This window comes from Artemia sp. Qi Xiang Cuo, chromosome 4 (assembly GCF_049724085.1).
Source record: "Artemia sp. Qi Xiang Cuo chromosome 4, ASM4972408v1, whole genome shotgun sequence".
Classification (NCBI taxonomy): domain Eukaryota; kingdom Metazoa; phylum Arthropoda; class Branchiopoda; order Anostraca; family Artemiidae; genus Artemia; species Artemia sp. Qi Xiang Cuo.
In genome coordinates, this window is record NC_142797.1 from 25695179 (window position 1) to 25709362 (window position 14184).

The 14184-nt window shown below is 35.9% G+C and overlaps 2 protein-coding genes across 7 annotated transcripts in view; one reads left to right on the forward strand and one right to left on the reverse strand.

Moving 5' to 3' along the window:
* LOC148952929 (uncharacterized) overlaps window positions 1-14184 on the reverse strand; it is a 120619-nt gene that overhangs the window by 84828 nt on the left and 21607 nt on the right. The window contains exon 3 of one of the 2 annotated variants that reach the window (XM_089088191.1): window positions 1968-2031. The exons of the other annotated variant lie outside the window; for it this stretch is intronic. Within the exon in view, the coding sequence (XP_088944317.1) occupies window positions 1968-2031 (64 nt within the window). The remainder of the gene's footprint in view (window positions 1-1967; window positions 2032-14184) is intronic. 2 annotated transcript variants of the gene reach the window in all.
* Window positions 2579-4789, forward strand: LOC148952930 (uncharacterized). 5 transcript variants are annotated; one of them, XM_089088196.1, is made up of 3 exons: window positions 2630-3052; window positions 3140-3647; window positions 3732-4789. In XM_089088196.1, exons 1-3 carry the CDS (start codon window positions 2630-2632, stop codon window positions 4787-4789), a joined length of 1989 nt encoding a protein of 662 aa, XP_088944322.1. The 5 variants fall into 5 exon arrangements, with proteins under 5 accessions (XP_088944319.1, XP_088944322.1, XP_088944323.1 ...); XM_089088197.1 differs by lacking the exon at window positions 3140-3647 and having other exon boundaries at window positions 3812-4537; window positions 4721-4789; XM_089088194.1 differs by having other exon boundaries at window positions 3140-4789.

Below are 14184 nucleotides of genomic sequence, written 5' to 3' on the forward strand. Positions count from 1 at the left end.
TGAAGGTTTCAACCTATTCGTCTAAACGTTTCCGAGATACCTCACAAATTCCTCCATATAAAGATAATTTTGCTCAAAGAAAAGCTGTCAAAACACAAGTTGTACGGCTGCAAAATGGAACTCAATTTATAAGATTCTATAGCACAACTTGTAATCTTTGAATGAGATCAATTTTTGTTATTAACTTTCATTGTAGTCACCGGCAAGAGCAATTTGAGGTAAAATAATTTTAAAGAAATTAACTCAACTGTTTTCCAACATGACAAAATATTTATTATCAAGATTTTTGCAGGAGCTAAATTTTTGTCAAACTATAACAAAATTAAGGAAAACGTTAAACATTCTTAATAGTGTTAGAGGCAAAAATCAGGTTATCACAGTGAATATTAGAGACTAAAATATTAAGGGATCCCTTGATGTCTACTTTAACAATAGGGTAAAATTTGATAAATATGGAGCATTTGTATCAAAAAGGGTAAATTCTTGTCTCGACATAAATGGACGCTTTGCAAGTTGGGTATGCACAACTTCAAAACATTATAAAAGCATTAGTGATAATTATTGTGATGGATTACTGTAATGTGCGGTATCCATTAAATCTTTCTGACGTGCGACAAGTGGAATCTGTATATGGGTATGTAACAAGCTCATTTTGCTGCATTTTGCTGCAATAAAGCTTGAAAGTTCTGCTATCACCTGAAATCTGCTCCCCATGAAACATCTATTAATTAATACTATACGTTTTTTTAATTGAAAGAGCAAACACTGAGTGTATATGCTACTGTGAATGTCAGAAATCTAGTTAATGTCGACATTCACCAGTGAATGTCCGAAATTCCTTTTTCTCTGACTGGATTTAATCAGCTCTGCCAGTTAGCTGTGTTAGTCTTATGCAAGCTTTGATGGTAAAAGTTAAAGTTAGGTTAAGTTAAATTAGGTTATAAATCTTAGACATAGGTTAAACACCTAACCCTACCTAAACTGTCACCATCAAACCTTGCATAAAACTGAAAAAGTTGACTGGCAACGCCGACTAAATTCAAGGAGAAAAAAGGTATTTCGGACATTCATCGGTGAATGTTGACATTTACCAATTTCCGACATTCACGGTAACATTTATATTTATATATTGATGTGGCGACATAAAAAAAAGGAGAATAAAAACGGGAGACACCAAAGCAAATAAAATAATTTTAATTGTTGCATAAGATGAGGGACTGATTCACCTGAATAGGGTTTCCACTTATGGAGATTTCAACAAAGTATTTTTTATATCAACCAGCCACCATTTTTGCGGGGTTCAACGCTATTGTTCAAGCTGTCCATTTTTATTTTTTATTATGAATTTCTACCATTTATATTGATCGAAATGATTGTTACCATTCCTAAATCACCTTCAAATAGATATTTTTTTTCATTTGAGTTTTTTTTAAACACGTTAATAGGTTTTAAAGCTCTTTCATTTGACATTTTTTTGGTTTTGTTTTTTTCAAAACGCGTTTTACTTTTTCGATTTCGTTCTTTACTAGGTTGTGGCCGATGCCATAACCATGAAATTATACTATAAAATAAATTATACAACGCTATATATTTTACAACAACAGTTACTTTAGTATGCAATGCTTCCATAAAGAATGGTATTATAGCTTGAAATATTCTCACTTAACGTAATTTCATTCATATTATTTATAAAGTAAATGTTGATTTTTCTAAACTTATAACTTAAGATTTTCCAAATTTGTCATTAGAAATTTATAATCTTTTTTCAAATCAATTAATTTATTATTTCTTTTATTTATTGTAAATTTTTTTATAGGTATTTAGGAAAAACGAACTTAGAAAGGCTGAAATTACTTTAGAGGTAACATTACTCGATTTTTCGAGCAAAATTAACATGGCAAATCAGTCTTCAATAAAGGCAGAAATATGTTTAGAAAACTCATTTAATGAATCTTCGTAAAACTAACCGTTAACAAGCTTTTTTGGGCTAGCATGCTTCCGACATTCTTTTCTTCTATTTCGGAGCCAATCCTAAGGAAAAAAACTACAGTTTAAATTATGTACAGTATGATAGCAATTATTTCACTGAAAACTCTTTCTATTCAACGGAAAAATGACTGTTAACACGCAGTTTTACTACCTTAAAGCATGTTGTATGTAGGCACTTGATAATATGTAAAATTTCAAAACAGAAACGCAATAACAAACAGCAAGTAGCCTATAGATAGATACATACAAAGGCTTTGTGTAAAGACAAAAAATCAGTTTCCCATCACCTTATACTTTTGTCTTCAAGAAAAAAAAAATTCTTGTGATACCAAGAAAAAGTTTGAGAAAATTCGTGGAGAGCCTTAATTTTGGGGAAAAATACACATGACTGACGTCATGTTTATATACATCAGTATTTTAATGACGTCATTTACTAATATAAAAGACCACATTCATATTACATCCGTAAGTGACGTCACGTGAAAATTCACATCAAATCTGTTTCAATGACGTCATTCATAGCATAAAAACAGGTGTTGTCTAGGAAAATCTATCAGTCTAATTTTGAAAAGCAAGTAGTTAAATAAATATGCAAAGAACAAGTACAAATATGAACAGCCAGCATTATACCTTTGGTGATATGGCTTTAAGTTTTGGAAACTTTGGGCTTGACCCAGATTCACAGCTTATGACTGGAGTGACCGACTTTACAAACCAAGAAGACATACAACTGGACTGGAGAAAAAAGTTTCCTTCGAAGCACAGATTGGCTACGCATATGAGAACTCACAATGGAGAAAAACCCTATGAATGTGAAGTATGCAAAAAGACATTTTCTCGGAAGTTCAATTTGGCTGTGCATCTGAAAATTCACAGTGGAGGAAAACCTTATGAATGTGAAACGTGCAAAAAGAAATTTTCTACCAAGTCCATTTTGACTGTGCATATCAGAATTCACAGTGGAGAAAAACCATATGAATGCGAAATATGCAAAAAGAAATTTTCTGTCAAGTCCCACTTGGCTAGTCATATGAGAACCCACACTGGTGAAAAACTCACTCTGGTGAAACATGAATGTGACGTGTGCAAAAAGAAATTGTCTTCGAAATTCATTTTGGCTGAGCATAAGAGAACGCACACTGGTGAAAAGCCCTATGGATGTGAAACATGCAAAATGGAATTTTTTATCAAGTCCAGTTTGGCTAAGCATATGAGAACTCACAATGAAGAAAAACCCTATGAATGTGAAGCATGCAAAAAGAAATTTACTACCAAGAACAATTTGACTAGGCATAAGAGAGCCCACACTGGTGAAAAACCATATGAATGTGAAGAATGCAAAAAGAAATTTTATTTGGCAGTTTCTTTAAATGAGCATATGAGGATGCACACTGGTGAAAAACTATATGAATGTGAAGTGTGCAAAAAGAAATTTCTTTGGAAGCATAGATTGGCTACGCATTTGAGAGCTCACAATGGAGAAAAACCCTATGAGTGTGAAGCATGCAAGAAGAAATTTTCTTCGAAGTTCAATTTGATTTTGCATATGAGAATTCACAGAGGAGAAAAACCATATGAATGTGAAACTTGCAAAAAGACATTTCTACGGAGACGGAGCTTGAATCTACATATGAGAACTCACACTGGTGAAAAACTGCATGAATGCGAAGCATGTAAAAAGAAATTCTATTGGGCATTTTCTTTAAATGAGCATATGAGAATGCACACTAGTGAAAAACTACATGAATGTGAAGTGTGCAAAAAGAAATTTCCTTATAAGTACAGATTGGCTATGCATATGAGAACTCACAATGGAGACAAGCCCTATGAATGTGAAGCATGCAAAAAGAAATTTTCTTTTAAGTCCAGTTTGGCTGTGCATATGAAAATTCACTGTGGAGAAAAACCATACGAATGTGAAACATGTAAAAATAAATTTTCTACCAAGTCCTATTTGGCTAGTCATATGAGAACCCACACTGGTGAAAAACCATATGAATGTGACCAGTGCAAAAAGAAACTTTCTTCGAAGTTGGTTTTGGCTCAGCATATGAGAACGCACACTGGTGAAAAACCCTATGGATGTGAAACTTGCAAAATGGAGTTTTCCATCAAGTCCAGTTTGGCTAAGCATATGAGAACTCACAATGGAGAAAAACCTTATGAATGTGAAGCATGCAAAAAGAAATTTTCGATCAAGGGCAATTTGACTAGGCATATGAGAACCCACACTGGAGAAAAACCTTATGAATGTGAAGCATGCAAAAAGAAATTTTCTGATAAGTACAATTTGGCTGTGCATATGACAATTCACAGTGGAGGAAAACCACATGAATGTGAAACGTGCAAAAAGAAATTTTCGATCAAGAGCACTTTGACTAGGCATATGAGAACTCACAATGGAGAAAAACCCTATGAATGTGAAGCATGCAAAAAGAAATTTTCTGATAAGTCCAATTTGGCTGTGCATATGAAAATTCACAGTGGAGGAAAACCATATGAATGTGAAACGTGCAAAAAGAAATTTTATACCAAGTCCAATTTGACTGTGCATATCAGAATTCACAGTGGAGTAAAACCATACGAATGCGAAACATGCCAAAAGAAATTTTATGTCAAGTCCCACTTGGCTAGTCATATGAGAACCCAAACTGGTGAAAAACTCACTCTGGTGAAACATGAATGTGACGTGTGCAAAAAGAAATTGTCTTCGAAATACATTTTGGTTGAGCATAAGAGAACGCACACTGGTGAAAAACCATATGAATGTGAAGAATACAAAAGTAATACGGGGTGTTAGCCTTACTCGTTTTTGTGATGATTTCTGTTTTTTTCAAAATTAACATTTTATTCATTTAAATTTCTGTTCGTTTTAAGTTTCAATTAAATTTTATAATTAACCTTCACTCGTCTTTGGTTTTAATATAGCTCCACGTTTATTTGATTTGTTTTGTATAATTACTCAATAATATATATAAGCCTGAAAAATACACCTAATTTTTGAAAAAGGGGGACACCCCCCCCCAAAAAAAATCAAGTAATCTTGTAAATATCTACTAAACTGCTTAGTAAAGGACAAACCTCGGCACAGAGTGCCCTATAATTAATTATTTTGACAACAAATCAGATCGAAATAAAAAGTCACCATTGGAATCGTCATTGCCAAAAAGCACAGGAAATTACAGTCCCCTGGCTTGGAGAACAAGGAAAATAACTTTTTTACAAGGATGGCACTGATTTGTCCTTTTTCCGTTTTTTCCTCCCCTGCTAGCGGGAAACCAAACCATCATAAAGAGTAGTTTAAGGACTCATTCTCAAGGAAGTCACTATTTCTAGTGCCTTTTGTAAAGAATAAAATACGATATTTAAAATAAAATAAATATTTTGACAAAAAATCTGCTTCTATATATGCTACCATCTCTGTAAACGAGCAAAATTGTGTATTTGTATATGTATATATTTTTCTCGAAAACGGCTCCTTATTTTTTCGGGGAAATCGGGATTGAAGGATTTTCTGGCTAAAAAAACGATCTATTCAGGTAACGAGTTTGAGAAAATTCGTTACGAGCCTTAATTTTGGAAAAAAAGATTTTTATGAGTGACGTCATAATTACGAATATATTCAAAAAGCATACATGTCATATTTGACTCAGTAGTGGTTGTATCGTTTTAGTGTCTATGATGCAAGCAAAATTATACAAGAAAAATATGATTGACAAGAAATATCTAATGATTGATGTCATATTTATGAGTACATTTCAAGAGATTAAAATACATCATTCACCTAAGGTAAAGGATATTGCAAGTTGTCTCTCAACCGTTGGTCATTCGGACCGTTCAATGTTATATGCATTTCCTGGGGAGCACTCCATTTCCCCGAGGAAAGAGTAACAAACAAAGGTAACTCATTTGGAGGATGATACTTACAACGACAATAAGTATATATACAAGCCTGCGACATATCGATTGCCAGGGCCGGCTTCTAAATCGGATACAGTTTTTTTTTTTTTTTTCTTAAATGAGATTTCTGGCCACTAAAATGATTTAAAAACGTCACAACTTTTATGAAGAATTTGTATTTTTCCCAGGGTGGTTGTATCGAACCTATGGTGACACCGAGACATCAAGAGAGGCTCCCATTGTCTGCGGTTAATCAAAATTCATCCATCAAACCATAACATAATTTTCGCTTTACCAAAAGAAAAGAAAAACGAATGACCGTGGATTGTCAGTTTAATTGACCTATTGGCCAACTGATATTTATTCCTTAAAGTTTTGATATTTTTTTATTTATGAAAGTAAAAATTTGATAATTTGTATTTATCAAATTATTTTCTGGTCTTGAGAAGGCAATGGGGTTATCAGCCGTACTAATGCTAATTTTTGCTCGTTTTGAGTTTGACTCAGCTATTTATTGTAATTTCTGTTCGTTTTGAGTTTTATTTATATATTCATAGTGATTTGTGGTAGTTTTACGCTTGGAAGATTATTCTACTTTATTTTTGCAGATTTTTGGCTTAATGGAGCTCTTTACTTTTCTTTGAAAAATTTGTTTTGAGAAAAAGTTTTTTAAATTACCTTCTCTTTGTTTTTTATTGACATGGGCTTTTTCATGGAAAAAATTGTATTTATATCTTTTATGTTTTTTTTTTTGATAAGAATCAATAGTATGGGTTGTTATTTCTATGTTGGAGAAACTTCATCAATGATTTTTATTCCTGACACAAACAGTATTTTTAATTTAATTTTATAACTCCTGAAGTTGACATGAAAAGTAAAACTTAATATCATTCCCTAAAGATTCTATCTATGCTCTTTGACAACCTGGATACACTTATACTCTTTTTATATATTTAAATTATAAGAGCAGAAGTAGTTATAGCATTAGCCTCAAAAGTCTCAACTTAATGCTCCCACTCGTTATCAATATAATGCTGAAGTGTCTTCTTGGCAACTATAAACACAATACCTTTTGATTTAGTTTAAAGCAACATTTAGTTTTAAAGCATAATGGGCCAATTACATGATTGTGGGGGGTTGGCATACCCAACATCCCTAAAGACATAGTTGCTGAACCGCTCTACTATGCTGAACAAAATAGCTGACTCGAAATTTTGAGTGGATGCGTTTGGAAAATGAATGGGCTTAAGGGAAGGGCTGCTTGCCCTTCAATACCTCTTTAGTTACAGTGTGTAGTGGTAGTATTATAAGTATTCACATTGTGCCTTCTGGCTAGTTCAAAATCCCCCACAACTTACCCTTAAAGGGCTAACTTAATAATATAAGTTGTTCTTCAGATATTACTTTGTCACCTTTTTGAAAATCCACATGCTCATAGGTTGTTCTTATTTAGTTCAGCATCCGCCCAAAATATTCCTTAAAAGCTTCACCTTAATACCCTTAGCTTGCGCAGTAGCAATAGTTGTAGCAGCATTAGTAGCAATATGCACATATGACCTTTGGTTTCTTCAACTTCCCCTTCAACACACGCTTAAAGTTTCAGCTTAATACCATCAACCGTTCCGGAAGCATTTCCCCTTGACAACCTGAATGCGTCCACTTGACAACCTGTTAAGGCATAGTGTGTTTCAAATTAGTTACATTTAGTTTCTATATATCCCAAGTTTTTCACCTTAATATCCTTAGCTTTAATAGCAGTAGAAGTAGTATTAATAGTAGAATTAATTGTAGTAGCCTAAGCTTTAGTTGCAGTAGTATTAATAATAGTAAAATTATTAGTAGTAAGAGTAGAAGCAGTAACATTAGGATGAAAATACTTTCCTTTGGTTAGTTCAACATCCCTCACCACAAGGCCTGTTAGTTTCAACTTTACACACCAAACTGTTCCTAAGATATTGCTGTTGCACCCTTTTGACAACCTGCATACAGATGGCATGCTGTGATTCAGTTTACCTTGAAAATTCCTTGAAAATTTCACCTTCATACCCTTGGGCATAGTTGTAATAGTAGCCACAGTAGTAGTATTGGTATTACTAGTAATAGTATTAACATATTGCCTTTTGATCAGTAGAACATCCCTGTCATAAAATTCTAGAAGTTTCTACTTAATACAATTAGCCGTTGCTGTGACATTGCTGATGTGTCCTTTTGATAACCTGTATGTTATCAAATTTTCTTCTCAGTGCTCTTAGCCTTACAAGTAGTATCAATTGAAGTAGCTGTAGCAGTAGTAAATGCAGCAGTAACAGTAGTATTAGCAGTAGTGTGCACATATTGCCTTTTGGTGAGATGATCTTCCCCTTTGAGCAATCTCTGATAGTTCCAACGTAAGGTTTATGTTCCCAATACGATTTTCCGTATATTATTTTTCTTCTCTCCCACGGTTTTAATATATCAACAGAAGAAGATTATCTTGCTATCACTCCATAGCTGGGATTCAGCTCTATAAATCTACCGAAACATGATTTGAAATCTGGCCACATACTTTTTTAGACTGAAAATATGTTGAGTATAAGTTGAAAATTGTTGAAAAAATGGCAATTTTCCTTAATTTTTTATGCGAGTTTAGATCCTCATCCAATAAAAAATTTAAGTAATATCATAACTCTGGCTCGGTGAATATACAGATCTGATACTAATAAATCCAAAGATATTAGTATCTTAATCTTTTTATGTAACCTACAGCTGAAAGCTTGTCGTAAAATCGCTTGTTTCGGAGGGAGCATATATCTTAACACCCAAATCAATTCTTGAGATACACTATTTTGACAGTTTGTATGCACATAGTGTCTTTTGATTTAGCTCCAATTTTCCCTCAATACTGTAAATAGAGTAATGTGGTAGTAGTGGTGGTGGTAGTTGTAGCAGTATTGGTAAAATACAAATATTGCCTTTTTGATCATACCCCTTATCATTCCCAGAATTTTCCAAATTAATATACTCTGTTGTTCCTGTGTTACACCCTTTTGACAATCCGTATATACATAATGTGTTTTGATTTAGTTCAACAATACCCTTTACATTCTCTGAACGGCTCACCTGAATGCCCTTCGTCTTCTTGGAAAGTAAAGTTCAAACATACATACTTTTCTCAATAATATATCCTGTGTTTTAACAATGAACAAATTGCCTATCTTACAGCTTGGCAATTACTGGACCGTTCAACAAGGCTGAATCGATCTCTTAAAATTTCGATCGGATACGTTTTGGGAAATGATAGGCTTGGGGGGGGGGGGCTGATTGCCCTCCATTCATTTTTGACTCTGACAAACGGCACTAAATCTTTGGACTTCCAATCAAAAGGGCTCAATCCAATCCAAAGCTTATACGACCACTGGTTCCATAAAAACCTTATATGCCGGGGGGCATAATTTACAACCCTTGTCCATGGGCTCTGGGGGATTGTGTCCACTCTAAAGACATTGTTATATAATTTTTGGACCATTGGTAACTATATAGCTATTTCACAATTTCAATTGAGTGCGTTTTGGGAAAAGAGGATGTCAGGGTGGAGGGCTAGTTGCTCTCCGTCCGTCATGTTTGACTCTTAGAAGGGAACTAGGGCTGTTAATTTCAAATGAATGATCCCCTTCTGATGTTTACAAGACCACTCCTTCCATAAAAAGCTCATATACCCCTGGGCTATAGCTTACAACCCTTACCCCAAGACTCTGGGGGATTCTGTCCACCCCAAAAGACTTATTATATGATCTTTGGATGTTTTTTTAACAAAAGGCTATCTCAAAATTTCTATTGGATACATTTGTGGAAAATACGACGTGGGAGGGGATGCCCCCGATCACTTTGACTCTTTAAAAAGAGCTACAACATCTGATTTCCAATCCCATGAACTCCCTCCGGAGTTTGTACGACCACCCTTTCCATAAAACCTTATATACCCTCGGGGAATAAATTACAACCCTTGCGCTGAGGGGTTTGGGGGGGGGGGGTGAGGTTGACATTCTCAAAGACAAAATTTCCAGACCTTTCAACTAGGCTGAACAAAAGGGCTATCTCAAAATTTTGATTAAATGTGTTTTGGGAACTGATAGGTGTGTGCGGGGGGGGGGGGGGTAGCCCTCCAATCACTTTTGACTATTAAAAAAGATCCTTTCAATTTCCATTTGAAGGAGCATTTTTGAAGTTTCTACAAAATCAAATGACCATCTCGGAATTTCGATTATTGCGGGAAAATACGACGTGGGGCGGAGGAGGGATATCTGCCCTCCGATTATTTTGAATCTTAAAAAGGGTATTAGAAATTCTGATTACCAGCCCAATGAGCCCCCTCCGAAGTTCATACGACCATCCTTTCTATAAAAACCTTATATACCCCAGTGCATAACTTAAAACTCTTGCCCTTAGGGCTGTGGGGGGGGGGGGGGGGGGTTGTCATGCTCAAACACATAATTTACGGACCTTTCAACTTCGTTGAACAAAATGGCTATCTCAAAACTTTGATGAAATGTGTTTGGTAAAATGGTGGGTGTGGGAGGGGGGTTAGTTGCCCTTCAATCCCTTTTGACTATTAAAAGGGGCACTAGCCCCTTCAATTTCCAACCGCATGAGCCTTTTTCGAAGTTTCTACAACAACAAATAGCCATCTCATAATTTTTAGCAGATGTATTTCGGAAATCACGAGGTGTGGAGGAGGGGGGTATCCACCCTCCGATCATTCTGAATCTCAAAAGAGGCACTAGAACTTCTGTTGCATAATTTATAACCCTTGCCTGAGGGCTGTGGGGGTTTGTCATCCTCAAGACATAATTTCCTGACCTTTCAATTACGTTGAACAAAATGGCTATCTCAAAATTTTGATTGAATGTGTTTGGGGGAATGGTGGGCATGGGAGGGGAGTTATTTGCCCTCCAATCAATTTCGACTATTAAAAAAGGGCCCGCCATTTCAATTTCCAATTGAATGAGCCCTTTTCAAAGTTTCTACGACAAGTCCTTCGTTACAAAGTGCCCTGGTCTAAGATAAAAAAAAATAATAAAATAATAAATAAATAAATAATACATTGTGCCCACATCGCTCTTTACTTAGGCAGCACTATTGCGCTGCCTATGATTAAGGCCGAGCCCTATGATAGTTTTTCTAATGGCCTGTCCCGCTTCTAACAAAAAAGAACAGAAAAGGGGATAAGGTATATCGGGAAGTAGAATTTGAAGGATCACAATAGCTTTTCGAAAAGTTGGGCGATACTGAATATATTGTTGGAATGGGAAAAGCCTAGGAAGAGGTTTGAACAGTGACGTCGTATCGGGGGGGGGGCAGTTGTCTCCCCTCAATAATTTGGAGAAAAAATTATTATATAGCCCATGCCCCTTGACTCTGCAGATGGAGACCCCTCTTGTCCCTCCAATAAAAATGCGTGCAGCTACGCCCCTGGGTTTGAGGTCTGTCCTATCAACTTTTTGAGGCATTTGGCTACGACTGACGGGGAGAGGAGTCTCTTCGGGAGGTAAGAGATGATAGTCAGTTCCTTCAGCCTTCAACTTTTTTCCCAGTTTTGATTACCTTACCAAGGCCTATCCTTCCCAAACTATGGCTTCTGGGAGAGGGTCTTTGTCATTACCAATTAGTACCTGTTCCCCCAAAACTATTTCCTATAGACAATTTGGCTCCCAGTTGGTGTCGATACTTGTTCCTAATTTGACTATCCCAAGGGGTAGCACCCTAAAAAAGTTACTTGACGCGGCCTTGAAATTTGTTCCCCAACCCCCTGTGCTTCAATCATTCTCGCAACACTCCCTATCTTTTACCACGAGTTGTTCAAACGATGCCATTTGACAAATTATGTTTTGACTCAAATATGGACATCTTATCACAGCAGGAGGTTAAGAGGCAAGATGAACGATATACTAGGGCCCTATTCTTTGTTTCTCTTAAATGTAAATTTGAGAGGACTAGAAAGTTTCTTAGTTAATCGTGCTACAATTACTAATAAGTTATGAGCTGGGACCCCTAAGATTGCTGTACTCCTTTGGTTCTTCCGTTTTGTTGGTGGTTGTTGGGTATATGAATTCTCCCCTCAAGCCAAGTCCAACCATTTTTTCACTAAATTAGCACGATTATTTTCCACTGATCCTAAAGATTCGCTTGCTGAAAGTCCAAAACCTGATTGCAATGGCTATACCGCCCATTATTCCAATTGTTCTACATTGAAGACACTTTTGATGGTAGTGGACCATGTAGCTAAGCTGATCTGTAGCTGCAATATGGATCTGTAGCAACAGACGGAAAACTAAAAATTTTATTTCAAATTTTGAAGCTGCTGTTTTATGAATATATACTTTTTTGGGTTTGATTACCCTTTTAGATGTTGTGGTGGCCATTTACCTTAGATGGATATGTTTGGCCACTGGCCCAATTATTTATCAGACAAATGTCCATCGTTCTTTTATATTTCTCTCTAAGCTTATTCATATCTTTTCCTCTTTTTTTTCAAGAACCTTTTTGCATTCCGTATGAATAAGCCAGCAAATTAAGATAGACTGAAAATTTAGATAAACAGTGAGCTATAAAGTCCAGACACAAAGTGAGACATTGTTGCCTGATCTTCTTGCAGTTCTGTTAGCTTGACATTCATTATAGGGAATTGCAGAGTTAAAGTTATGGTGAGAATTGTCAAGATCAGTCAGAATTTCAAAGGGACACACCTCGCTTAGAAGTTACCGGACTCTTTTTGTTCGTGATCTGTTTGAGTCGGTCAGTTTTTGTGGTTTGAACACAATAATAATTTTTTTCACTAGCTGCATCTTAACTTGTTTTTTTCATAACTGCATCTATTTTTTTTCTAGCCTAGGTTCAGGAATTGGAATTTTGCCACGATTTTTGCTTTAAGAGGGTTACTTCTCCTATTTTATTATTGGGATGTCTCTCAAGAAAAGATATCCAGGATACCAATCTAACAACTAACCTGTTTTTAGTAAAACAACAGATACTCGTACGGTTGTACCAGTGGGACACCCGTCCCATGCCTAGCAACGAGCGTGGCGGCTTGACGTGGCGATCAAGCAATGTCGCTTCAGTGAGATTTCAAGCGTAAGGTTTTTCCCTGGATGTTTGTCTATAGTTTAAAGGAGGTAACCAAATAAGTCGTAATTCGTTGAGGTTATTTGTTCATTAGAAACATAGTGTAAGTCTCACCATCACCGTGGTCCCCTTTACCCTCCAAAACAATATTTAAAAGAATAAAAGTTTTATTATAAGAAGTTTACATTGTGAAATTAAAAAAAAAAAAAACAAGCAAAGGTTCTTGGGACAAACAACCACTATTAGTGCTTGCTTAAAAAAATGCTGGCTTCTACTAAGAATAAAATGACTGAAAGTATAGATAGATAGATAGATTTTTTGGCAAAAAGCAAAAGGGCCATGGCAACATAAACCATCAATATACAAAATATGAAATACAAATCATAAAAAATAAAACAGAAAAGATTGCAACTTTTTCTTCTGTGCCTAGATGTCCAGTAGACATTGTCCTTCCAGTGTTAACCCGAAAACCTCTTTCACCGCTATTACAAGTTAAGTGCAGGTAAGGCTTCCCAGTAGGAAAAGCTCATATCACATGATTAATATCAATCGCCCACTTGCCTGTAAGTCCTGTGGATATGGTTGGTCATAAATCTTTGAATCATTTTTGGTCTCCAATTGCCTTCAAATGGCTCAGAGAACTGATAGACTATTTGAATTACCCTTACTCCATGCCCATGATTCCCAACATAGAGCAGAGGCCCGGCCGTGGGGCATGGCAATGTTTTGGCGGGTCAAGGGCAGTACGTGCATCCTTCGGCTGACTGTATTTTAGAGCCATAATAATTTCCATGTTTTCATCACATTTTCATGTGAGTGATTTCACATTTAAATTCATCTACAGAGCAAAAAAAAGACATGAGAGTGTTGCAACGATATTATATCATAGACAGCGCAATAGCGCTGCCTAAGTAAAGAACGATGTTGGTACAATGAATTATTTTTTTGGTGGTCTTAGACCAGGGCACTTCGTATCGAAGGAGTTGTCGTAGAAACTTCGAAAAAGGCTCATTCGATTGGAAATTGGAGTGGCTAGTGCCCTTTTTAATAGTCAAAAGTGATTGGAGGGCAACTAACCCTCCCCCCCCCACGCCCAGCATTCCCCTGAACAAATCCAATCAAAATTTTGAGATAGCCATTTTGTTCAGCGTAGTTGATTTCCAGATAGAAAATATAGTTTTGAGGAGGAAACTCCCC

Excerpts from the sequence above, each read along its gene's own strand:
- LOC148952930 (XM_089088193.1), top strand. The coding sequence starts at position 2,579 with ATGCAAAGAACAAGTACAAATATGAACAGCCAGCATTATACCTTTGGT.